This window comes from Eschrichtius robustus, chromosome 10 (genome assembly GCF_028021215.1).
Source record: "Eschrichtius robustus isolate mEscRob2 chromosome 10, mEscRob2.pri, whole genome shotgun sequence".
Taxonomy (NCBI): domain Eukaryota; kingdom Metazoa; phylum Chordata; class Mammalia; order Artiodactyla; family Eschrichtiidae; genus Eschrichtius; species Eschrichtius robustus.
The window spans coordinates 1,354,732-1,378,892 of record NC_090833.1 but is presented as its reverse complement, the minus strand read 5'-3'; the positions used below and the strand labels follow the sequence as shown (position 1 = coordinate 1,378,892).

Genomic DNA, 24,161 nt, shown 5'->3' with positions numbered 1-24,161 from the left:
TGAATTAAATAATAACAACGCCATGTTCTCTGACCACGTCATAATCAAACTAGAAAGCGGTAATAGGACATCTGAAAAATCACTAAGTGTGTGAGAATTAGATAACAAACATCTTAAATAACCCACAGGTCAGAGGAAATCACAAGGAAAATGGGAATTGCTGAGTCGAGTACCAGGCACAAAGTGAAACACACACCCCCCCGAGTGGCGAGTCAGCCTGTGGCTGTGTGATGTGACGTGTGGTGTCTGGGTGCAGGCAAAGGGGAGACAGGTGACCCCAAGTGACTGCTGTCTGGTGGTGGTGGTGGTGGTGGTGGGGGGGGGGGGGGGGCAGGACACACGCGCTGGGCACACTTGTCCCATTTCTCTGTGTTGGAAAATTTCCCTAATAAGGTGAAAGCAAAGGGGAGTAGTGTGCAAGAACAAAGCTCCAGGAAAAGCCTGTGTCTCGGAGGGTGTAACCAAACCCCCAAACCCGAGCTCCTTCAGACAAGAGGGACAGAGAGGCCGTGGGGATTCGGTCTCCTGCCGAAGAAACGCCTGCACAGAATAAAAAGAGCACTGGCCCAGGGCTGCCGTGGGGACTGTGGGTAGACAGTCTGCCACTGGTCTGGGGACCCGCCTGGGTCGGCCTGTGTGGTCTGGATGGCAGAGGAAGTGGGTCCGCCCCATCCCTGTGGTGGCACCAAGAGGGCCACCAGCACCTGGGTGGGTGCTGGGCTGCCTCCTGCTTGGAGCGGCCCCCCAGTCTGAAGGCCAGAGCCACAAGCGTTTCTCGTGAGATGGGTAACCCTCTGTTTCTCCCCCTCCACAGGCCCCCAGAGGCCAAGTGTGCCGGGGCTCCGTGGACCCCAGGGCCCAGCTGGCGCACTCCCCACACACCCAGGGGTGGCCCAACCCCTCTGCACACCACCCAGTACCTCAGGACGAGACCGCCAGGAGCGCGTGGCTTGCTTTTAATTAAGAAACAGGACATTTCTTTATTCCTCCCGATATTTTGGTTTGCACTCGGGGACCAGCCAAGCCCGTCACGACGCGGCCACTGTTGGCAGAGCCCTTCTGCCGCGGGCTGGGTGCCGGCCTCCCGGGGCAGGCAGGCTCGCCTGGGTCCAGCACGAGCCTCACCTCCTGTCGGCAGCAGCAGTGGCTGTCCGGCCCTGGGAAGTCCTGGAACACAAGATCACCCTGATGGCAGGTGGCCCTGACCCCAGCCGGACCCCACGGATGGGAACGCAGAGAGACAGCACTTTGCCTCGTGGGGCAGGGCGGGGTGGAGTGAGGCCTTGCTGGCCACCTGCAGTCCACGGAGCGGGCTGTGCAGAGGACTGGCCCTGGAGCCTGAGTGGGCTCTAAGCAGGCCTACCCCAAGCATCCCCTCTGCAGCCCCACCCCCCCAGAGCTCTTGCTCCCGCTCTAGCCATCCAGCCCAGGACCCAGAACTGCCCCCAGTGCAGCCCGCACTGTGCTAGAGGACCCAGCTCCTGCCTCTGCGACACCCTCCCCGGCCCGAGGCTCAGCGTGTGAAAACCGACCATGCTGGGCCTATTTGGTGCCTGCTATCTGGGCACTGGGGACCCTATGTTTGCCCTACGGGCTCACGTTCCGGGGGAGACGACGGACAAATACACGGATGGACCACATCGGGTATCAGGGAGGGGCAAGTGGCACGAGGGCAGACGGGCACTGGGACAGCGATGCCACCTTAGAACGGCCGGGGAGGGCGTCTCTGAGGAGCTGACCACCGAGCAGAGACCCGGACAGGGGCGGACAAGCCTTGCAGACAGACGGGGAGAAGAGGGCCAAGCAGAGAGGACAGAAGGGCCAAGGCCCCAGGCACACGTGGGCCGGCAGGAGGGAAGCAGCAGAGGCTGGGGTGTGGAGCCCAGTGGGAGAGGGGAGAGTGAGGGAGGGGAGGGCCTCCAAGACCCTGCCCGCAGTGGCCTGTATGTATGTACCACACCCCACCCTGCGTGATAGCAACAAGCTGAGGGGAGCTCCTGAGGCCCCACGTGCCCAGAGCCAAGCTGAGGGCGGGCCCGGGTCCCTCACCCTGCCACTCACTCCAGCCTCCTCCGCTTCCGGGCATGCCGGGCGTGCCGTGTCTGGAGCACGTCAAGGTCATCAGGACTGTCCGGGCAGGAGGGGGCAGAGGCCTGTGCGGGGTGTGGCGTTCCCTGAAACAAAGTCCAGGCAGAGGAGAACAAGAGTGACCCTCCAGCCGGGACGGGCAGGGGACGGGGTGGCAGCGAGGAACAGGTAGCTCTTTGGACTTGTCCCCGCGGAGATGGAACAGGAGGTGCTGCCTTCCTGGGGTCACACGCGGGCTCTGGCTTTCCCCTGACCCCTCTCTCACTCGGGGGCTCCAACCCCCTCTGAGCAGCCCCCCAAGAGCCAGCCACCTATGCCATGGTTCCCCCAAACTGGGCCGGCCGGGCAGGGATGGAGGGCCCTGGGAGGCTGCACACGCTACGGGGGACGGCGAGCCTCCCTCCTGCCCTCACTCCCTAGGGCCCAGCAGTGTTTCGCCTTTGCTTCAGTCCAGAAGCCCCCCGGACTCCTAAGGCCATGCTCCCGGGAAGGAGGCGGGACCGGCACAGCTCCAGCGACAACCCCGCCGCCCCGGCCCCGGCTCTACCAGGCCGGCAGCAAGGCCACCCCGCGTGAAGGCGAGGGACTGCTCCTGGGGGGTCACCGCCTGCTCGCCGGACAACACCTGCCAGGGACCTTGGGGCCCTCCCTGTCCTGAGGCGACCCGGCTCTCCTGCTCAGCCCGGGCAACAGGGACTAGGGGCTCCCTGGGTGCACGGGTCAGGGGACACCTTCACACGTGTGCGCATCAGGTTTCTTGTCAGGAAACAGCTAAGGTGGTTTTGCCTCCACAGCTTAGAGAACTCTGGACGTGGACGTGCTGGAGCCGGCAACTGGACGGACCCCACAAAGCGCAGGCGCACAGACAGCCCCCCAGGGGTGTGTGTGCGTGCACGCGGGGGGGGGGCACGGAGACGGAGGCCGCTGCTCCCGTGGACGAGGCCTGGGTGGCGGGACCCCCGCGCTGGCAGTGAGGTTCCTGCCGCCGAGTCCGCACGCGATGGGGCGCACGGGGCGGCCTCTTCCTCCTCAGAAACCAGCTGCCGGCCCCCCTGCCACGCCCTCCCCCTGCTCCTACCCCCTGTACTCCGGGCGGGGGCCGACACCCACAGCGGGTGAGGGCGCCCCGGGGGATGCGGACGGCGTGGGGAAGGGGGCGAGGGCTCCACAGCGGCAACCGCCTACCTGAGCGGGCATGGCGGCCGCCTGGGGACCGCCGGCCGAGCCCCCTGGCTGCCCGTCGACGAGCTCTAGCTCCCCCAGGTTGCTGTCGTCACTGTCACTCCCAGGGTTGGACCTCACGGCCACCGACAGGGTGGTGGGGACGCCGCGGGGGGAGAGGGTGGCCAGGAGCGCGGGGAGGGCGAAGGCCGCCAGGAAGCGCACCCTCAGCAGCAGGTAGGCGGGGCTGCCCCGCAGCCGCGCGCGCACCCGCCCCAGCGAGGCCTGCAGGGCCCCGGCTGCCCCGCTGGGCACCAGGGAGCTGGCTCTGTGCTCCAAGGCCTTCTTGCGGAGCAGGAGGCCAGACAGTGCCCGCAGGCTGCACAGCGTGGGGGGCTGGTAGGACAGCCTGCTGCCCAGGGGGGGCACACGCACCCCTCGCTGCCCCCTCAGCCACTCCCGCACAGCTGCCTCGCTCTCCTGGGAGAGGAGGCCCAAGTCCAGGGCACTCTTCTCACGCCTGGACCAGGGCGGGGGCGGCCTCTCCAGGCCCAAAGGCCTCCTGGGCTCCCCTGGCCCTGAGGGCCCTGCTTCAGAGTCGTCAGCCAGGGGCGTAGCCTGGGAGGATGTCCTGGGTACAGATGTCCCCCCCGCCACTTGGGCCTCTCCAGGGGAGAGTCCCCCAGGGCCGTGGGCCATGTCCACCTCCGCAGGGCCCTGGGATGTGGGGTGCGTCGGAAGGGTCAAGAGCTCTGTCCTGGAGGCAGGGTCTGATTGTGTGTCCGTGTTGGTTGGGGGCTGCCAAGGGTGGCCCTGCCCAGGGAGCCTGGGGCCCTGGCCTGCCTGAGTCGCAGTCGCAGAGGGCAGCAGAGTCACCGATAGCCCGTGGGGGTCAGGAGTCCCTGTTGGCCTCGGAAGGCCCACCATCGCCTGCACAGGCACAGAGAGCAGCCCCTGGGCTGTGAGCACCCAGGTGACAGGCAGACGGGTGCTGGCTGCCGTGCGCGTGCCCAGAGCTGGCGTCAGGCTGAGGGGCTGGATAGGCAGCTGAATGGGGCTGGGGGCTGCAGGGAGAAAGGGTGGCGCCTCGGGCACGCCCGGCTTCCGGGACGTGGCGGGGGCCTGAGACTGTCCGAGACTGCTTGGCCGGCAGCTCACAGGGACCTGGCCGGGGCCCAGACCTGGGGCCCTGGAGGCGGCAGGGGCAGCCGGGGTCTTCAAGGCTCCTGTGGAGGCCGGAGCGAGGGCAAAGGCTTGCAGCGTCAGGGGTCTCTCCTCCATGGCTGAGGCCCAAGAGCCTAACGCACTTGAACTGGCCGCTACAGGGCCCCCAGGCCCAGAGAGCACGGCACTGGAGACTGCGGGGCCTTGGGGGGCCAGCGGCTGGAAGACCACAGGCGAGGAGACCAGCACCTGGGGCAGGAGGACCGCAGGGCCCTGGGCAGCCTTCCTGGCTCGGGCCTCCCGCAGCCGCTTCTCCCGAAGCAGCTCAGACACAGTTTTGGGCTTGGGCCGGGGTCCGCACGGAGCCTGCGGGGGTGCCCGCGGCGTGGACTCCGCGTGGCAGGCCTGCGGCCCTCCACTCCCCGTGTAGCAGGTGCTCTTCTTCGCAGCTCCTCGGGCCGGCACGCTCTGGAGGAGGCAGTCTACAGGGAGGACAGAACACTGGCTGATGAGCTCCCGAGATAGGGTGCGTCCCAGGGGAAGGGCCCTCACAGTGGGCAGCTGCTGGGCCTGGCATCTGGGCCGAGAGGGGCACGTCAGCCTGGCCGGACGTCCCCAGACCTCCCCTCGCATGGCACCCTGAGCCCCCATGCTCCTGCCCCAACCAGGGCAGGCCCGGGAGGAAGGCCAGCCCACGACGGCCCTGCGCATCAGCCCTACATCTCGAACACCTTCCAAACAAGGACTGCTGGCTACACTGCCTTCCTCCCTGCGCGTCACCTCTCAGGACCCCAGACCCTCGCCCGATTCTGCTGGTGTGGGCAGACTGGTGGCCACAGGCAGGACAGGCCTGTACCAGACGCTGCCCCACCAGCCACACCAGTCAGGCCTCCTCCCTGAGGGGGCATTCAAACGGACCCACCGCGGGACGTCCCTGGTGGCGCAGAGGTTAAGAATCCGCCTGCCAATGCAGGAGACACGGGTTCGAGTCCTGGTCCGGGAGGATCCCATATGCCGCGGAGCAGCTAAGCCCGTGCGCCACAACTACTGAGCCTGCGCTCTGGAGCCCACGAGCCACAACTACGGAGCCCGTGTGCCACAACTACTGAAACCCGCGCGCCTAGAGCCCGTGCTCCGCAACAAGAGAAGCCACCGCAAATGAGAAGCCCGCGCACCGCAACGAAGAGTAGCCCCCGCTCGTCGCAAGTAGAGAAAGCCTACGCGCAGCAACGAAGACCCAACGCAGCCAAAATTAAATAATAAATTAATTAACTGAAAAAAACCAAAAAAACCAAAAAACCCCCAAAAAACAAAAAAACAAAAACGGACCCACCGCGAGGCACCAAAATCCAAAACCTGCAACGGGTCAGGCCCTTTCCCCACTAAACACAAACCACCCAGATAAAGGGAAAGGCAGATGGGCAGTACCTGGGGTGTTCTGGGCACTCGAGGGTACCTGGAAAAGAAACCAGAGTAGCGTCAGTGCCTCAGGGAAGTCCCCAAGGGCCCAAGACCCACTTCTCCACCCCCACCAAGACCACCACTAGCCTGTCGCCCCGCCCCCAACGCGACTCCACCCAAAGGCACCCTTGGGAGAGCTCATCTCGGCGGGGTCAGGGCTGTGTGGGCTTTGCGGGGAGAGGCAGGGCGCCTGGCTGTCCAGGCAGGAGGGCACGGGGGTCCATGGGCTTGGACGGGCCACCACAGGACCGTATTTGGTCCTCCGACCAGCAACACTGTTTTGTCATTTCCTCCCGAGGTGACCGGGCTCAGGGACACAGCCCCGAGCTGAAAGGCTCAAAGATTTGGCCACCGGCACCAGGCTGCCACCCCAGTGGGGCCAGTGCCCAGGGCAGCAGGCGCCCAATGGCCCCCACGCTCCACCCAGGGGAGGTACGGCAAGGCGGGAGGAACACGTGCTGTGGAGCCAGGTGGGCCTGAGTGCCAGCGCAGGCCCTGCACCCCCTGAACTCGCCTCAAAGCCCCTCAGGGCCCCAGAACCTCCCCGGGAGACGGGCAGACGCCTCCCAGGGGCGTCTCGGGCTGGCCCCGGCCTGCGCGGACCCGGAAATGCCTCTCTCCCCGGCTGGACAGGCGCCATCTGCCCCGTGCTGGCTGTGCCGCTGGGACGGGAGGGAAGGGTGGCGGGAACCAGGGAAGCCCGTGCCTGGCACTCACCCTCACTCCTCACCTGCAGGGGCAGCGAGTCCCGGGCACCAGCCTGGAGCAGGGTGGGCGGCCGGGCCTTCCTCTCCCGGACGACCTCCATGCAGCCAGCTGTGTCGATCTGGAACAACTGAGGGACGTGGACACACGACACCACTTGACCGGAGGCCTTCCTGCCCATCCGGAGGCCCCCCACCCCCCTGCAGGGCCAAGGCCACGAGAGTGTCTGTGGAGGGACTCAGGCCAGCGCTGACCACAGCTGCTCTCGTGGAGCAGACCCAACGCCCCAGAGGCCCGGGCTGGGCCCGCACAGCCCCTTGAGGCTGTGGCCACGTGGCTCAGGCCCTAGCCAGGACTCGGGTCCTCCGGGCCGCCTCAGTGCTGCCGCCTTCCTGCCCTGACCCAGCCCCTCGGGACGGCCAGGCCCCTCTTCCCCTCGGCGCCCAGCCCCTCCCACACAGGGCTTAGCTGACGGCGGCAGGGACACCGCCCCATGGCTGCCCCTTCCACGCTGAGATGAACGCTGAGAATCGTAGGCCACGGAAGAGCCATTTTTAAGGATCCACAACTTTAAAAAGCTGGACTTTAAGTGAATCCACCACAAACTTCAAAACTCCACCAAAAACGCAACGCACAAGAGAAAAAAAGTTGTGCATCTGTGGCTTCTTACCTGAATGAAGAGGGTGAACACCGGGGTGCTGGCCAGGTGGGCGCCCTGCAGCCGCCTCCTGATGCCGTCAGCTGAAGGGGACAAGGGCACGTGTGCAAAGGGGCCCAGAGACTGAGCACCAGGCAGGGGCCCCAGAGAACCCACACCCAGCTGCCGCCGCGTTCAACCAGAAAGAACGGTGAGGACCTTGCTGGCAGGCCGGCACATGCTCCTGAGCCCCGAGAGTCCCGCCCCCCCAGACAGTATGACCCACATGCGGGCACCGACGCACTCAGAATCCCGAGAAGATGCTCCCGCTTAGGCCTGAGTGTCTGGTCACTTCCTGAACCGGCCACCAGGTGCTAAGCAGAACGGGAGAGGCAAAACCAAACCCCCCACCAGGTCGACACTGGGCGGACGGTCCCCTCCCCTGTCCGCCCTCCCCGGCAGCGCAGCTGTTACCTCCATGTGCCTGCAGGTCCCCTCCAGTCCCCCTTCCCCGACCGACTCTACCCCTGGGCCCCACGGGAGGCTCCCGAAGGGAAGGGGCCCCCGGGCAGTACCTCGACTGTGCGCCACGGCGGGCCTCCGGGGAGCGTGTGGCAGGACGACCTCGCCCACCCACGGGCTCACGGCCATCAGAAGCTGGTGCTCAAGGAGCCTCCTCTGCAGGGCGTGTCCCTGGCGCCGCTGCCTGGTCCTGTGCCACAGCGGCCGCACGCAGGGCCTGGCCCCGCCACTGCCACCGCCGCCAGCAGGGGTGGGCCCCGGGGCGGCGCTGCGCAGGTGCTGCTGCCTCAGCTCCTTCTGTGGGGAGAGAAAGGCCCCTGGGGCTCCTGGCCAGGCTCAGCTGCAGGGCGGCCATGCGCCCACCCTCACCATCCTCCACTCCTGCTGGGTGCCAGAGTGGGGTGGGGATGGGAGACGAGACGGGTGGTGGGCATCAGGGTGGTCTTGGCTGCCTGGGGCGCCGCGTCTGGCACCAAGTGGCCACGTTGGTCTGAGCGCCTGCAGCGCTGTCTCCAGGGACCCCGAGTGGACGTCCCCACCCTGACAGACCACGGGAGGCTGCTGCTTTTGGGCACACGCACGGCTCCCTGCCCAGACCCCAAAGTGCCCCGCACCTGCGCCCTGGGCCGCTGGGAAACACTCTTTGGAGTGTGGTGACCTCAGAGGAGGGCACGGGGTCCCTAAGGCTGGGGTCCAAGAAGCTGCCCAGCTCGGCCACACCCAGGACTAACAGAGTCCCCGTTCCTCCGGGCAGCTCCCTGAGCTGATGACACGACGTGCCTGAGACAAACCCTGGGGCTTAAGGCCCTGCAGTCACAGACTCAAGGAGAGATGATCCCACGTGGCATGGGGGCCGTGGCGTCCACTGTCCCTGGTGTCAGAGAGTGGACTTCCAACCTCGCCCAGCACAAAACAGCCGCCCCAACGTGGACGCCACCCAGACGTGGCCAGAGCCGTGTCTGGGCCCAGGGCCTCGACACGTCCACGGACATGCCCCCGTGTGACCGGCTGAGTCAGACCTGAGCAGGCGGACAGCGGGACCCTCCACAGGGGCCTCCCTGGACTCAGGTGACCGAAGGGATAGCTCGTCCTCGCTGCGCCCACCTCCTGCCCCGCAGCTCGGGGCGGCACCCACCCTGTCCCTGCAGCTCTGCCACGGAGCCTTGAAAGCAAGCAAGCTGGGGGATTCCCGGGCGGTCCACTGGTTAGGACTCAGCGCTTTCACTGCCAGGGCCCGGGTTCAATACTCGGGTTGGGGAACTAAGATCCAACAGCTGTGCGGTGTGGCCAAAAAAAAAAAAAAAAAAAAAAAGCAAGCAACAAGGTGGGGGAAATGGAGGGGCCGGCCTCAGGAAGCACGCTTCTGCCTAGGCAGTGCTCCGCAACGAGTGGACGGGTCAGGAGCGCATGCTGCAACGTGCAGGGAGGAGACGCCTGCGCGAGCCTAGGCCACCCCCAGCCCTGAGCGCAGCCTCGCTGACCCCAAGCAGGAGAGCTCCCACCCGCCCACGCCTACCTGGTGCGCCGGCCCCATGGAGCTCAAGGGGCGAGCGTCCGCCGAGCACGGGCATCTGACGCCTCTCAGGCTGGCACTCTGGGTCCTGCAGGGGGTCCGCGCCTGGCCCGCCGGCTCTGCTGGGGCTGAGGCCGTGGCGCAAGCTTCCCGGCGGCCACCCTGGGCCGCGTTGGAGCCCTTGGGAGGGCGGGGGCAGGCATCACAGGGTCTTGGCCAGCTCCCAGCGCCCCCTCCCCACAGCTCCCTGGCGCTCTGCCGGGCGGGAACCCACAGGTCCACGTCAGGCACCGCATGCTGTGCCGGCAGCAGCGCCTGGCCACCTGCCAGGGCCCCCGGGGCCGCCTCTGGCTCCGAGTCCTCGCTGTCCCCGCTGGTGCTGATGTCCCCACTGGTGGTGCCGCTGTCCCCGCTGCTGGAGCTCCACCGCACCCTGCGGGGGGGCCGCCGCCCCCGCCTGCACCGCTGCCGCTTCTGTAGGAGGAGGGCTACTTGGAGGTCCCAGCCCCCCAGGGCTCAGCGACGGGGGACAGCGGGCAGGCGGGCCAGGCCTCTAGGGAGAGGCCTCGAGTAGGTGCGCCTCCAGGGGGCCGAGGGGGCTGGGCGTGCTGGGTGGAAGCCCCCTCCCGCTGCTCTGAGGAGGGAGGCCGAGCTCCCTCTGCCCTCGGCCGCCTGGAAGAAGAGACGCCACGGCCGGAAACCAGATGCCCCCATTCTCGCCCGCCAGCCGCTCTCCCCTCACCCTGCCTGGGGTGACGCTAGCCCCCGAGGGCTGGGGCCTTCGGCTGACTTTTAGTAAAGCCTCACCCTGACCATGAGTTTCCACTTGCTTAGGCACTGGGAGCCCGTCCGATGGGGCAGTTCAGAGGCTATTTTTGCCCAGTGACCTACAAGAGCAAAACAACATGGAAGTTACTTTTTACAAACAGGTTTTGACAACACAAGCTTAGCAGCTTGGAGAAGAGGGCTCCTCTCCACCACACGCTGGTGGCCCCTCTAGCGGACTCGCACCGTGTCCCGTCAGAACCCTCACGCTGCTCCACACCCGAGCAGCTCCATGAGAAGTCAGGCATCTGACTCTCAACGGAAAAGCAGCCCGAGGGAAGTTCTAGCAAACACACAACCATGAGAAAAAAGTCACCCACGTTTACGTGAAACGGCCCTTGAATACCTGCTATTCCAGGCTTCTAAACCGGACGTTTCAAATTATCTGGTGTGTTCTGCCAGACAGTGCTGGTGGGGCACTGCTTCTACGGGGCAGTGTGACTGCGTGTGACAGAACCCTCAAACCTGGCACTGCTACGTCTGAGGATTCCCTCTAAGGAAACGTTACAAATATAAGCAAAGACTGAGCCGCTGAACCCTCAGCTCGTTCCACCCCTGTAACAAAAAATGAGAAGCGATTTAAATTGTCCACTAACAGAAAACTGATAGAATAACCTGTGCACTATTACCCAAGGAAATATATCACGATTACTGAAAATAACACTAGGATGCAGAATGTGTAAAGATATAGAAAAATATTAGTAACAGATAACATAACAACACATCATAAAGTAAAAAATAGCTGCTCAATTAAAAGTGGAATGACTCAACTTAAATAAGCTGGCTCTTCCTAGGAAAGCCACCCGCACAGGGAAGTACCCGGCAAGAGCACACCAGCAGACAGCAGCCACCTCTGGAGACAGGAAATGAGTTACGTTCCTTTCCTTCTTTTCATACATCTCTGCTTCTAAATCTCCTATAATGAACATGAATTAGTTTGTAAAATGAAAAAACCACCACCACCTGCTGAGATGATGAAAAATGGGGCAGAATGGGAATTCCCTGGTGGTCCAGTGGTTAGGACTCTGTGCTCTCAGGCCGAGGTGCGGTCTTTGGTCGGGAAACTAATATCCCACAAGCCACATGGCGCGGCCAAAATATAAAAAAAAACAGGGCAGAAGAGCTGATGACCAGGGAGGCAGCCTGGGATGAGAGCAAACCACAGGCCTCCAGTGGTATCTGCAAAACTCCACCATGAACTCAAAGCTGTGAGAAGCCCTTGGACAGCAAATGCATCAAGAACTCACCAGAGATGCCAAGGCCACGGAGCAGGAAGACCCCGCGCTGACCCCCCGTGGACACACCAAGACCACGGAGCAGGAAGACCCCGCGCTGACCCCCCGTGGACACACCAAAACCACGGAGCAGGAAGACCCCGCGCTGACCCCCCGTGGAGCAGGAAGACCCCGAGCTGACCCCCCGTGGACACACCAAGACCGTGGAGCAGAAAGACCCTGTGCTGACCTCCCGTGGACACACCAAGACCACGGAGCAGGAAGACCCTGCGCTGACCCCCCCGTGGACACACCAAGACCACGGAGCAGGAAGACCCCGAGCTGACCCCCCGTGGACACACCAAGACCACGGAGCAGGAAGACCCTGCGCTGACCCCCCGTGGACACACCAGAAGTACAACTACTCACAGAGTTAGCGCACGTGAGGATGGTCTGAAGGCCACCAAGATATTTTCCACAACTGAAGGCACAAAGAAGAAACCAAAAGGAGACGGGTAGGAGGGGTAGAGACGCGGTGCAGTCAGGATGCACACCTCCGGGTCAGCAGCCCACAAATGGGAGGAACATCACCACCACAGAAGTCTTTCTCCAGGAGTGAAAGCCTGAGCCCCACACTGGGCTCCCAATCCTGGGGGGTCCTGCACCAGGAAGATGAGCCCCTAGAACATTTGGGTTTGAAAGCCAGCAGGGTATACACTTGGGAGAGCCAGAGGGCTGTGGGACACAGAGACTCCGCTCTTAAAGGGTGCACTCAGAATCTTACGTGAGACAGCGGTTTGCAAGGAGCCTGGGTCAGATACACTTGCCCACAGTGGAGAGCCTCCCAGAGAGGCAGGAGGTAAATGGAGCTCCCCCTGGGGATGGAGATGCTGGTGGCAGCCGCTTTGGGGAGCCAGGTCCACTGCAGTAACACCAGTGCTGGTGGGCACCATTCTGGAATCCTCCCTCCAGCCTATCAGCTCTGGGGACACGGCCCCGCCCGCCAGAAGCCCTGCTCCAAGCACCGCTCCCCCACCCCGGACATGCAGCCAACCACGCAGGAAGCCTACCCTGCCCTGCAGCAGGCCCACAGCCGTTGTACCAGGGCCGGCCCCGCCGACCAGCACCACAGTAGTTGACCCCGACACAACAGAAGGGCCCACAAAGCCCATATAGGGGCACCCCTAGAACACAGAGCTCTGGTGACCAGAGAAGACTATACTGCTGGGCCCACAGGATGTCTCCTACGCAAGGCAACTTCTCCAAGATCGGGAAACCTAACTGACCTAACACACAGAAATAGATAGAGAGAATTAAGCAAAATGAAATTGACAGTAACGTAATAGTAGTAGGGGACTTTTAACATCCCACTCACATCAATGGACAGATCATCCAGACAGAAAAAAAAATCAGTAAGGAAGCACTGGCCTTAAATGACACGTGAGACCAGATGGAATTAATAGATATATACAGAACATGTCACCCCCCAAACAGGATACACATTCTTTTCAAGTGCACATGGAACATTCTCCAGGATAGACCACATGCTAGGCCACAAACAAGTCTCAATAAATTTAAGGGTAAAATCATATCGAGCATCTTTGCTGACCACAACAGTATGAGACTAGAAATCAACTACAAGAGGGACTTCCCTGGTGGGTCCAGTGGCTAAGACTCCATGCTCCCAATGCAGGGGGCTGGGGTTCCATCCCTGGTCAGGGAACTAGATCCCACACGCACGTCGCGACTAAGAGTTCGCGTGCTGCAACTGAAGATTCTGCATGCCGCAACTAAAAAAGATCCTGCATGTCACAACTAAAAAGATACTGCGTGCCGCCAACTAAGACCCGGCACAGCCAAAGTAAATAAATAAATACTACAAAAAAAAAAAAAAAAAAAAAGAAAGAAATCAACTACAAGAAAAAAACTTCAAAAACACAAACATGTGGAAGCTAAACAATCTGCCACTAAACAACCAATGGGTCACTGAAGGAATCAAAGAGGAAATAAATACCTGGAGACAAATGAAAATAGAAACACAAAGATCCATAATCTATGGGATGCAGCCAAAGCAGTCCTATGAGGGAAGTTTATACCAATACAAGCCTATGTCAGGAAACAAGAAAAATCTCACGTAAAAAAAATCTAACTTTACACCTAGAGGAATCAGAAAATGAAGAACAAAGCTCAAAGTAGAAGGAAGAAAATAATAAAGATTAGAGTGGAAATAAATGAAACAGAAATTTTAAAAGTAACAGAAAACAATCAATGAAAGTTAAGTGCTGGTTCTTTGAAAAGATAAACAAAATTGATAAATCTTTAGCCAGACTCATCAAGAAAAAGAGGGGGCCCAAATCCATAAAGTCAGAAATGGAAAGGAGAAGTTACAACCAACACCACAGAAATATAAAGGATCATGTAAGATTATTACAAAAAATTATACACCCAAAAACTAGACAATCTAGAAGAAATGGATAAACGCCTAGAAAAGCACACTCACCTAAGACTGAGTCAGGAAAAAATAGACAATATGAATAGACTGATTACCAGTAATAAAATTGAATCAGTAAAAAAAAAAAGAACAAAAAAAAAACAAAACAAAACTCTCAACAAACAAAAGTCCAGGACCAGATGGTTGGCTCCCCAGGTGAATTCTCCAAAACATTTAAAGAAAAGCTAAACACCCACATGTTCACAGCAGCACTATTTACAACAGCCAATATACGGAAGCAACCTAAGTGTCTATCGATAGATGAATGGACAGAGAACAATAACGAAAATGTCGTGTCTGTACATACAGTAGAACACTGCTCAGCCACGAAAGGAAAAAACAGAAATCTTGCTATTGGCAACAACACGGATGGACCTAGAGGGTGTTAGGTCAAGTGGAATGAATCAGAGGAAGTGTGACTGCACTTGTGCACGGGGTCTAACACACAAAACAGACAGACAGACAGACACCAGGCCCGAAGATGCAGAGAACAAATGGGTGGTTGCCAGAGGGGAGGGGTGAGGGGTGAGGCCGAACAGGTGAAGGGGATTAGGAAGTACAAATCTCCAGCTACCAAATCAATAAGCCAGGGGACGCTCTACACGGTAGAAGAAACACAGTCAATAACGTTATAATAACTTTGTACGGGAACAGATGATTACTAGATTTACCATGATCACTCCCTAACACATGCAAATGTTAAAATGTATGCAGTATGTGTGAAACTAAAAAAACCGAAACAAAAAATAAGAACTTACCGACACCATATTTTTCTATTAATTCAATTAACTTTTCCTCTTCTTTGGAATTCCATCGTCCCTTTTTCAAGCTAAAATGTAACCTTCTGAGATACCTGAAAGCAACATAAAAACAAAGGGACGTTTTAGAAGCCAAGATGGCCTCCTGCTGCTGCCCTGGCATCTGCAGTGGTTTCTAAGCTATGACACCCAGGGCACAGGCAACAGAAGTAAAACACAGGCAAACTGGACTTCAGCAAGATTAGAAACTTTTGTGCTTCAAAGGTCACCATAAAGAAAGTGAAAAGACAACCCACAGACCGGGAGAGGATATTTGCAAACCACGTATCTGCCAAGAGACTTGTATCTGGAATATATAAAGAACCCTTATAACTCAATTTTAAAAATGGGCAAAGGACAGAAATAGCTGTTTCTTCAGAGAAGATACACAAATGGCCAAACACAGGAAAGCTGCTCAACGTCATCAGTCTTCAGGAAATGCAAACCAAAATCACAGTGAGATACCACTTCGCTCCCACTAGGATGGCTCGAATCACAGGTAGCAAGTGTTAGTGAGGATGTGGAAGACTGGGACCCTCTTACACGGCTGGTGGGAACGTAAAAGGGTACAGCCACTTTGGAGAATAGTCATTCCTCGGAAGTTAAGCAGAATCACCATGTGACCTAACAATTCCACTCGTAGCTGAGAGAAATGAGTATGTATATCCACACAAACACTTGTGCACGAACGTTGTTTCCAAGGTTCACCCATGATGTAACGCCTATCAGAATGTCACTCATTTCTAAGGCCGAATAACATTCTGGTGTCCATGCAGCATGAGAAGCGCATTTTGCTTACCCACTCATTTGCTGATGGACACTTGGGTTGTTTCCACCTTTAGGTTGCTGTGAATAGTGCTGCTATGAACACGGGCGTACAAATTTCTTTTTCAGCCCCTGATTTCAATTCTTTCGGGTACTGGGTGGAATTGCTAGATAATGTGGTAATTCTCCGTCTATCGTTCTGAGGAATCTGCATACTGCTTTCCAAAGTGGCTGCACCGTTTTATACGTTTCATGATCCCACCAACAGTGCACAAGGGTTCTGATTTCTCCACATCCTCTCCAACCCTTGTTATTTCCCATTACTTATAAACATTAACCATCCTCAGGTGTGTGAGGTGGCATCCTGCTGTGGTTTTGGCTTGTATTTCTATAATGACTAATCGTGTCGGCATTTTTTCATGCGCTTAGTGGCCATTTGCGAGTCTTCTTTCGAGAAACGTCTATTCAAGTCCTTTGCCCGCTTTTTTTTTAAAAATAAATTTATTTATTTATTGGCTGCGTTGGGTCTTCATTGCTGCACGCGGGCTTTCTCTAGTTGCGGCGAGCGGCGGCTACTCTTTGTTGTGGTATGCGTGCTTCTCATTGCTACGACTTCTCTTTGTTGCGGAGCACGGGCTCTAGGTGTGTGGGCTTCAGCAGTTGTGGCGCGTGGGCTCTAGAGCGCAGGCTCAGTAGTTGTGGCGCACGGGCTTAGTCGCTCTGTGGCATGTGGGATCGAACCTGTGTCCCCTGCATTGGCAGGCAGAGTCTCAACCACTGCAACACCAGGGAAGTCCCCTTTGCCCACTCTTCAACTGCTGTTTTTTGGTAGGGAACAGTGTTTCTCTGTGGGGTGATCAAAATGTTCTAGAATTGATTGTGATGATGGCTGCACAGCTCAATAAATACACCGAAACCCATAGAACTGTACACTTTAAATGAATAGATTATATGTGAATTACAGAATAAAGCTGTTAAAAAAAAAAAAAAAAAAAAGCAAGCCAAGAAAAGGACAAAGCTGAAGCTGCCTGCCAGAAACCCTGCCACCAGAGATCTGGGAGAGGAATTTAGATCATAGGGCTCAGGGAAACTGCCAACCAGGGGATCTCAAAGGATGTCCAGTTGAGCCTGTACAAAAGTCCGGTTTCAAAAAGAAGCTGTCCTGCCTCCCGAGCAGGCGAGCCCTGGTACGCCTAGCCCCCAAGGCCACACCCTCCTCCTCCGCCAGCAGATCACCCTGGGCCAGTCTCCCAGCCCGGCCCGCGGCCCACACGGAAGCAACCCCAGCAAGGCCTTCCCTTGCCCAGCGCTGTCCGACTCACCGATCTCGGCACTGGACATCGCTCCTACCTGGCACCTCTTCCCGGATTTTAAACCAATCTTGCTCCCCGTACTTGGCAACCGCCTGAAGCAACTTCTGCAGAGAGAGGGGCAGACAAACAGTCCCTCTGCTGCCACAGTCACGACCTCCCCAGCCCCAGTTCAGTCTTAAACTCCAGGCTCCAGCTCCCCTGGGCCCTGTAAGCGTACCGCGTCTTCCTCTGGGGCCCAGAGACCCTTCTTCAGGCTGGGGTCCAGGCTCTTGGTCCAGCGGTAGATGAGCTGCATGGAGTCCCTCCCCTCCATGTAGTAGACGACTGGGGACAGAGGGGCTTTGTGGGCGCCACGCCTGCCGGCCGCCCGGGACCACAGGGCCCCCACGCCGCCCCCCGGCTCGCACGGCTGTGACCGGGGCACGGGCACGGGACTCACTCCGCCGGTAGGGGATGTGGCTGCCGACGCGCATCTGCTGCACGAGCTGGGCGAGCGCGCGGTCCTCCTCCTGCGTCCACGCACCGCGCTTCAGGGCCGGGCTGTGCTGCTGGTGCTTCTGCAGGCACTGGAAGGCGCTGCGCCAGGTCTGCCGGGGCCAGAGCACAGCGCGGGGCGGGGGGCGGTTATGCCGGGGCCAGAGCACAGCGCGGGGCGGGGGGCGGTTATGCCGGGGCCAGAGCACAGCGCGGGGCGGGGGGGGGGGGTTATGCCGGGGCCAGAGCACAGTGTGGGGAGGCGGGGGTTACCGGCACACGCCACGCACGGGGGACGCCCGACCGCGAACCAAGGCTGCACTCCTGCCAGGCCCCTGGGGGACAGTGCAGGGTGCCCCCGACAGAAGGCTCGGGCCCACTGAAGAGGGTCCCCAGCACCGGCTTATGAAAGCAAGTAGGTCCACACACCGTCAGAGCTCCCCATGTATGTGGCACCAAAACCATACTGTGAACTCAAATTCCCAACGGAGGCCTCAGCTCAGCCAAGTCTACGCGTGAAGGTATCCTGCAAGGCACGTGCCAGCACCATGGCGCTGACCCTGGAGCCCTGAGTTGGTCTCTCCGAAGCCCCCATCAGGGGCGGCCGAGCGGCGCCCGTGCAGGGGGCTGGGGTGCTGGACAGTCCCTGGTGTGGCGTCTGCGTCCGGGACACCCTCGCAAGGAGAGCTCCAAGGCGACGGCCCCCGGCTTCCACCCGAGTTCCAGCTGAGCACACAGCCCCCAGTGCCTGCCGCGAACACTTTTGCCCCAATCCGCCCCCTCACTCGTCTCCTATGCAGAAGGGGTTTCCCAAGAGCCGAGTAAGGTGGTGTGAGCTGTCTTCTTCCCCAGAGCAAGCTCTCTGGTTACAGAGCGCAGGCTGGGCGGCCTCCTGCAGTCCGTTCAGCTGAGGTGTGCGGGTGGTGAGGCCTTTGGAGACGCGACACGAAAAGCACGACCCACTGAAGAAAGAACTTGTAAGCTGGACGTCATTCAAGTTAAAAACTTCTGCTCGATGAAAGACGATGTCAAGAGAATTAGAAGACAAGCCACAGACTAGGAGAAAATGTTTGCAAAAGACACATCTGACAAGGCCTGTTATCCAAAACACACAAAGCACTCTTAAAACTCAACAATCAGAAAATGAACTACCTGAATGAAAAACGGACCCACAAACACCTCACCAAAGATGGTATATGGATGGCAAGGAAGCACGTGAGGAGAAGCACCACGTAGTAAGTCGCCAGGGAAATGAAAATTAAGATGAGGCCCCACTACATCCCTGTCCGAATGCGCAAGATGTGGACCCCTGACAACACCAGATGCTGGTGAGGGTGTGGAGCCGCAGGAACCCTCATCTGTGGCTGGTGGGCACGCAGATGGCGCAGCCACTTTGGAAGACAGCGTGGCGGTTGCTTACAAAGCTAAACATAATGATCCAGCAATGGTGCTCCTTGGTATTTACCCCAGGAGTTGGAAACTTCTGTCCACCCAAAACCCTGCACAGGGATGTTCACAGCAGTTTTATTCATAACTGACAAGTCCTGGAAGCACCCAAGATGCCCTTCAGCAGGCGAATAAAAAATAAACTCTGGTCCATCCAGACAATGGAATATTATTCAGCGTGAACAAGAAATGAGCTATCAAGCTATGAAAAGACAAAGAGGCACCTTAAATGCACGTCCATAAGTAAAAGAAGCCAATCTGAAATGGCCACATGTTGCATGATTACAAACACATGACATTCTGGAAAAGGCAAAACTATTGAAACAGTAAACTGAACGGTGGTCGCCAGGGGGTGGGGGAGGAAGGAGGCACAGGTGGAGCACGGAGGACTCGTAGGGCACTGAAACCATCCTGTACTAGACGATAATGGTGGGTACGTCATTCTACTTCCGTCGAAACCCACAGAATGTGCGAACCCCAAGGTAAACCACGGGGGATCACGACACGTCAACGTAGATCTGTCCTTGGTAAAAAAAGTGCCACCTGGTGAGTGACTTTCACGACGGGGGGGCCGTGCACGTGCCGAGGCAAAGGTGCGCGAGAGACCTCTGTACGGTCCTCTCCATTTTGCTGTGAACCTAAAACAGCTCTAAAAAACGGTCTGGGGATTCCCTGGCGGTCCAGCAGTTAGGGCTCTGCGTTTCCACTGCACGGGGTGCGGGTTCAATTCCTGGTCGGGGAACTAAGATCCCGCAAGCCGCACGGTGCGGCCAAAATACACACAAAAACAGTCTTAAAAAAGAAAAACACTAAGGAACTAAAGACATAAAGGGAATTCTCTGGCAGTCCAGCGGTTAGGACTCGGCACGTAGAATAATTTTTCTAAAGCCTCATTTACCAAGTAAATAAAAGCTAGTGTACCAAACTACACAGCAGCTAAATGTATACAGCAAAGCTGTGAGAGACACAAGAACAAAACGACTTTTTAACAGTTATGTCAGGCTTCATCCAAGTTCCATCAATACAATTCTTTCAGAAAGCAAAATTCAATAATATAATAAACTCCATTTAATAGGCTTATACAGAAATCCAGACTCCCAGGGCGGAGAGCACGCTTTTGTTTTTGAATGGCTCTGGTAAGTTTTGTTTGGTCTGCTGCAACCACGTGCTTGGCCATAAAAGTGAGAAATTTAAAAAATGGAGATTTTTACAGACAGCATTGTCAGGTCATAAAATTCAAACTAAAGAATAACAAAAGGGATTCCAACAAACCTCGGTATTTAAAAATGAAAAAACACATTCCTTCATAAGCTAAGATCCAAAGAGGGAATGAAAACTGAAATCACAGCCACTCCAAAACCGATACAAAGGAGACATTTCATACCAAGCTGTTCTCAGAAAAGCAGGCCTTAAATGCCTTCATCGCTAAAGACAGAGGTGAGAGTGAGAACTTAGTTCTCACCTTAAGAGACGAGAAAGACAGCAAAACCCAAAAGAAACCAGGAAAAGGTTCTTCTCACACCACCAAAATAAATCTCCCTCAAGCTTACTAGGGAGAGACAGGCGGGAACTCGGGGAGGGAAGGGATTTGGACGGAACTCAAAGGCTGGTCTGGGATGTGGGCGGAAGGCACGTGAGCTCTCAGAGAGGCAGGGGGGTCTGAGGAGCCTCCGAGCTCCGCCTGGGGAGGCGTGGAGGGGGGACCCTTCCCCAGGGCCACACCCTCCGACAGCTCCAAGGGACGACCCTGGCCAAGGCGCGACGTGCAGCCCGCAGACCCCCGAGCCCGCCCGGGCCCTGCAGCCCTCACCCCCAGCTCCTTGGCGATCCTCTGCCAGTTCAGGTGGCCGTGCCTGGCCGCGATGCCCTTCAGCTGCTCCACCTCCTGCGCGCTCCACTCCTGCTTGTTGATGCTCGGGTGCTCGCAGTTCTGCCAGAACCGGCGGATCTCCTGTGCGCCGCGGCTGCCCTCGAACTGCGCACAGAGAGAGCTGTCTGCGGGGCCGGGGCCCTGACAGGGGCTGCTGGGCTGCGGGGTTTGGGGGCTCCGTCTAGGGTGCCGAGACGTGCCAGCAGGGAGGGCCCCGAAAACCACCCCACGCTGTGGACACGCACTTGACCGGAGAGGGTCGCGGCAGGTCTGGCGGCCACGCGGGTCTCGGCCTCACTGCCCGGTGCTGACCCCCACCCCAGCTTCCGGGACAGAGCCGCCCCAGCTCACGTTGACGTTGGAGATCTTCTCCCAGTCGTGGTCGTCCAGCCTGTCGCCCAGCAGGGCCTCCTCGGGGAGCTGACTGGAGGAAGGGGCCAGGGCACGGGGTCACGCCGGGCTGCCCTCGGCTCACCCCGCCCCGCCCCGCCCCGCGCGACACCCTCCCCGGCAGGACCCCACTCACTTGATGTCCTGCACCTCCTTCTCAGCCTCCCTGGCCTGCTTCTCCAGGACCTGCCTCTCCACCTCACTCGTGCTGCTCCTCTGTTTCTGCTGCAGATACTCGAGCCTGAGAGGCAGGAAGAGGCACCAAGGTTACCGACGGTGCTGCTGTGCCCCACGGGGGCACGTGGGGGTCTCCGGGGCTGGCTCGGCCTTTCCACAGATCCGGGACGCACCCCGCAGAGCTGGTCACCCTGTACCACACCACGCAGCACGGCGACGGGGAGCACAGACTCAGCATGGGGTCCAAAGGCGAACCCTGCTACCGCAGACGAGCCACTCACTCTCTGTAAGCTGCCCTGGCCCTTGCGCCCACAAAGAAAGCAGCGGCCCTCCCTCTGGGTGTCACGACGGCCACACTGGCGGCCAGCGTGGCGATATTAATGCAGGTGACAACACTACTGGCGCCCCACGTCCCAGAGCTTGTGTCCCAGCTCCCAGCCCTGCGCCCCGCACACAGCGAGGCCTCCAGACATCCTGACCCTCACGCCCAGCACGGAGGCCGGAGCTGCAGTTACCACTACAGGAAATAACCGTTTGCAGAACAGGCCGAGCAGAAAACCCAGCTCTCCTACAGCCTGAGGAGCAACCCAACTGTCACCACAACAGATCCTGACCCACACGTCAAGCCGTGAGGCAGTGGGCAGCCCCTGGGACCCCTGGCCTGACCCCAGGTGCTGTGACGTGATCACGAGACACCGTGCTTTCAGCACGCATAAGATGCATGTCTTGCAAATGGTCCTCACTTGCAGGGGTGGAAACTGAGTCCCAGGCCAGAGAGAGCACCCAGGTTACATGATTTACGTGGCCGCCAGGCCTGCCCCGCCCTCACGCTCCACCCTAGACATCCGGCTGCCTTACATGGGAGAAAGTTCAGGAGCAGTGCCACGCCCGCTGCAGCGGAGTGACCCCTGCAGAGCAAGGGGCGCGGCTAGGGCGCGGATAACGGGACCTCTGGCCATCAGGAGCCGCCAGCCTGGACCTGCCCTGCCCGGGGGCAGGCGGCTTCCCGTCACCCGCGTTCAGACTTACTTGAGTAACTTGGGCTGGAGCAGACGCTGCAGGCGGTCGCTCACCACGGACTTTCTGAGCAGGACCTTCTCCCAGGTCTTCCCTGAGAAGCAAGGAGGAGGATGCGGTCGTGCCGTCGTCCCCAGGACGCATGTGCCTCGGTCAGACCCCCTCAGCGACCCCTGTGCCCCGGTCAGACCCCCTCAGCGACCCCTGTGCCCCGTGCAGGCCCGCGGCAAGTAAGCGAAGGTGCTGGCGGGCGCCCCGGGACTCTCCCCAGCGTGCGCCCCCCAACCCCACCCCCGGGCAGGGCCCCCCAGGGCTGCGTGCTCAGGAACAGGGCGGGAGCGACCACAGAGCGAGCCCGGGGTGGGGGGCCGGGCCTGCCCCTCACGACAGTATCACCGCAAGGACCCCACCCGGCACGGGAAGAGCAGGGCTTCGGGTGACCAGGCCCAGCGGTCAAGGCCCCGAGGAGCCTGGCGGCCCACGCCTGTGGGGAGGCCTGGACACAGGCAGGGCGGGGTGAAGGCCCCTCGAGCCCGAGCCGGGCAGGTGCTGAGCTTTGGGCCTGGGCTCTCACACTTGGTCACCAGGAGCTCCTCGAAAGCCTTGATGCCCTGGGCGGCCCTCTCCCGCATGTCTTCGTTGGCAGGAGGCCCCTGTCGGAAAGTGTCGTGTTATGACGTGGATGGAACCCGACCGTGCTCCCCACCGGCACTCGCGACCCCGTCCCCCAGCCTCTCGAGCAGCCCGGCCGCATGTGAGGCCGGGCCCCGGACGCCTGGCCCTAGAGCGCTGCCTTGAGAAGGGCTCTGGACACCACCCGGCGGCACACGGTGGGCTCAGTGACTCCACGAGTGCTGACGAGGGGGGCGGGACTGCCATCAACCACGGGGCCACCTCTGCTGCCAGGACTCCACGCTCCTGCCCATGCGCCACCTCTCCAGGAAACGCGCCAGGGGCTTCTCTGTGCAGCGAGCTCAGCTGCCACCTTCCAGGGGAGGAGACCTTGACTTCCACCCCTGAACCCAGCAGAGTTTTAATTTAGAGAGGTTGGGGAACACTCTCCTGAAGAATCCAAGGGAAGTCACCACACCCACAGAAGGCCGTGGGGACGAGAGCCCCTTCCCACAGAGCCTGGCCACCCTCCCTGACGAGAGCAGAGCCTGCACCACTCACCACCCCGGTGACCTTGTCCTTGAAGTAGGGCTTCATGAAGTGCCCCATGTACAGACTCGAGGGCAGGTTCCTGCTGTCCTTCACCTTGGGGCCCTTGCACCCCACCAGTTCCCTCATGACTTCCTCCTGTGGCAGACACAAGGGGCCACCTGTGGGCCAGGCAGCAGTGCCTCCCCTTGGAGAGGAGGAGACCCAGAGCCCTGGTCCCGGGAGGCCTGGCTGCAGGGTTCTCGGGGCCAGACCCTGTCCTACCTGCTGCTCCCGGTTCTGGGCCAGCAGCAGGCTGACCTCGGCCAGCTTCTCCTGGAGGACCTCCTGGTAGACCATGTTCAGCTGCAGGCAGGTCTCTGGGTCTTCAGGGAGTGCCTTCTCCCTGGGGTCGTCCTCATCATTGCTGGCCTCCCCCCACCTTTCTCCTTCCTGGTGACAAGCGGAAAACTGCAGGTAAGGGAACACTCCCGCACCCTCCGGGCCCCAGTGAAGCTACATTCTGGCCGCTGGGCTGGTGTGAGACCACCCTGACAGAGGACCACACAGCGTACGGACACATTCCCTAGTTTTACGACAGTTCAATTTAAGTGTAATTTCTGGGCTTCCCTGGCAGCGCAGTGGATAAGAACCTGCCTGCCAATGCAGGGGACACGGGTTCGATCCCTGGTCCGGGAAGATCCCACATGCCGCAGAGCAACGAAGCCTGTGCGCCACAACTACTGAGCCCGCGCTCTAAAGCCTGCAAGCCACAACTACTGAGCCCGTGTGCCACAGCTACTGAAGCCCGCATGCCTAGAGCCTGAGCTCTGCAACAAGAGAAGCCACCGCAACGAGAAGCCCACGCACCACAACAAAGAGTAGCCCCCGCTCGCCACAACTAGAGAAAGCCAGCACGCAGCAACGAAGACCCAACGCAGCCAAAAATAAATAAATAAAATAAAAATTAAAAAAAAAAAAAGTACTATCT

At 59.3% G+C, this 24,161-nt stretch overlaps 1 protein-coding gene across 6 annotated transcripts in view; it reads right to left on the bottom strand.

Moving 5' to 3' along the window:
• The window catches only part of LOC137770849 (caspase recruitment domain-containing protein 9-like), a 37,342-nt gene that overhangs the window by 9,982 nt on the left and 3,199 nt on the right, over positions 1–24,161 (bottom strand). For 2 of the 6 annotated variants that reach the window (XM_068553863.1, XM_068553861.1), the window contains 20 exons: positions 23,456–23,623; positions 23,204–23,329; positions 22,605–22,683; positions 22,043–22,124; positions 20,973–21,077; positions 20,798–20,870; positions 20,387–20,551; positions 17,096–17,243; positions 16,874–16,980; positions 16,666–16,760; positions 14,540–14,634; positions 10,059–10,138; positions 9,255–9,725; positions 7,792–8,035; positions 7,250–7,320; positions 6,605–6,709; positions 5,842–5,869; positions 3,274–4,895; positions 2,062–2,174; positions 1,126–1,167 (listed from right to left, as the gene is read on the bottom strand). In XM_068553863.1, the coding sequence (XP_068409964.1) occupies positions 1,126–1,167; positions 2,062–2,174; positions 3,274–4,895; positions 5,842–5,869; positions 6,605–6,709; positions 7,250–7,320; positions 7,792–8,035; positions 9,255–9,725; positions 10,059–10,138; positions 14,540–14,634; positions 16,666–16,760; positions 16,874–16,980; positions 17,096–17,243; positions 20,387–20,551; positions 20,798–20,870; positions 20,973–21,077; positions 22,043–22,124; positions 22,605–22,683; positions 23,204–23,329; positions 23,456–23,623 (4,019 nt within the window). Of the gene's footprint in view, positions 1–920; positions 1,168–2,049; positions 2,175–3,273; positions 4,896–5,841; positions 5,870–6,604; positions 6,710–7,249; positions 7,321–7,791; positions 8,036–9,254; positions 9,726–10,058; positions 10,139–14,539; positions 14,635–16,665; positions 16,761–16,873; positions 16,981–17,095; positions 17,244–20,386; positions 20,552–20,797; positions 20,871–20,972; positions 21,078–22,042; positions 22,125–22,604; positions 22,684–23,203; positions 23,330–23,455; positions 23,624–24,161 lie in introns of those variants that run through there. The other 4 variants (XM_068553864.1, XM_068553862.1, XM_068553869.1 and 1 more) reach the window with 4 other exon arrangements.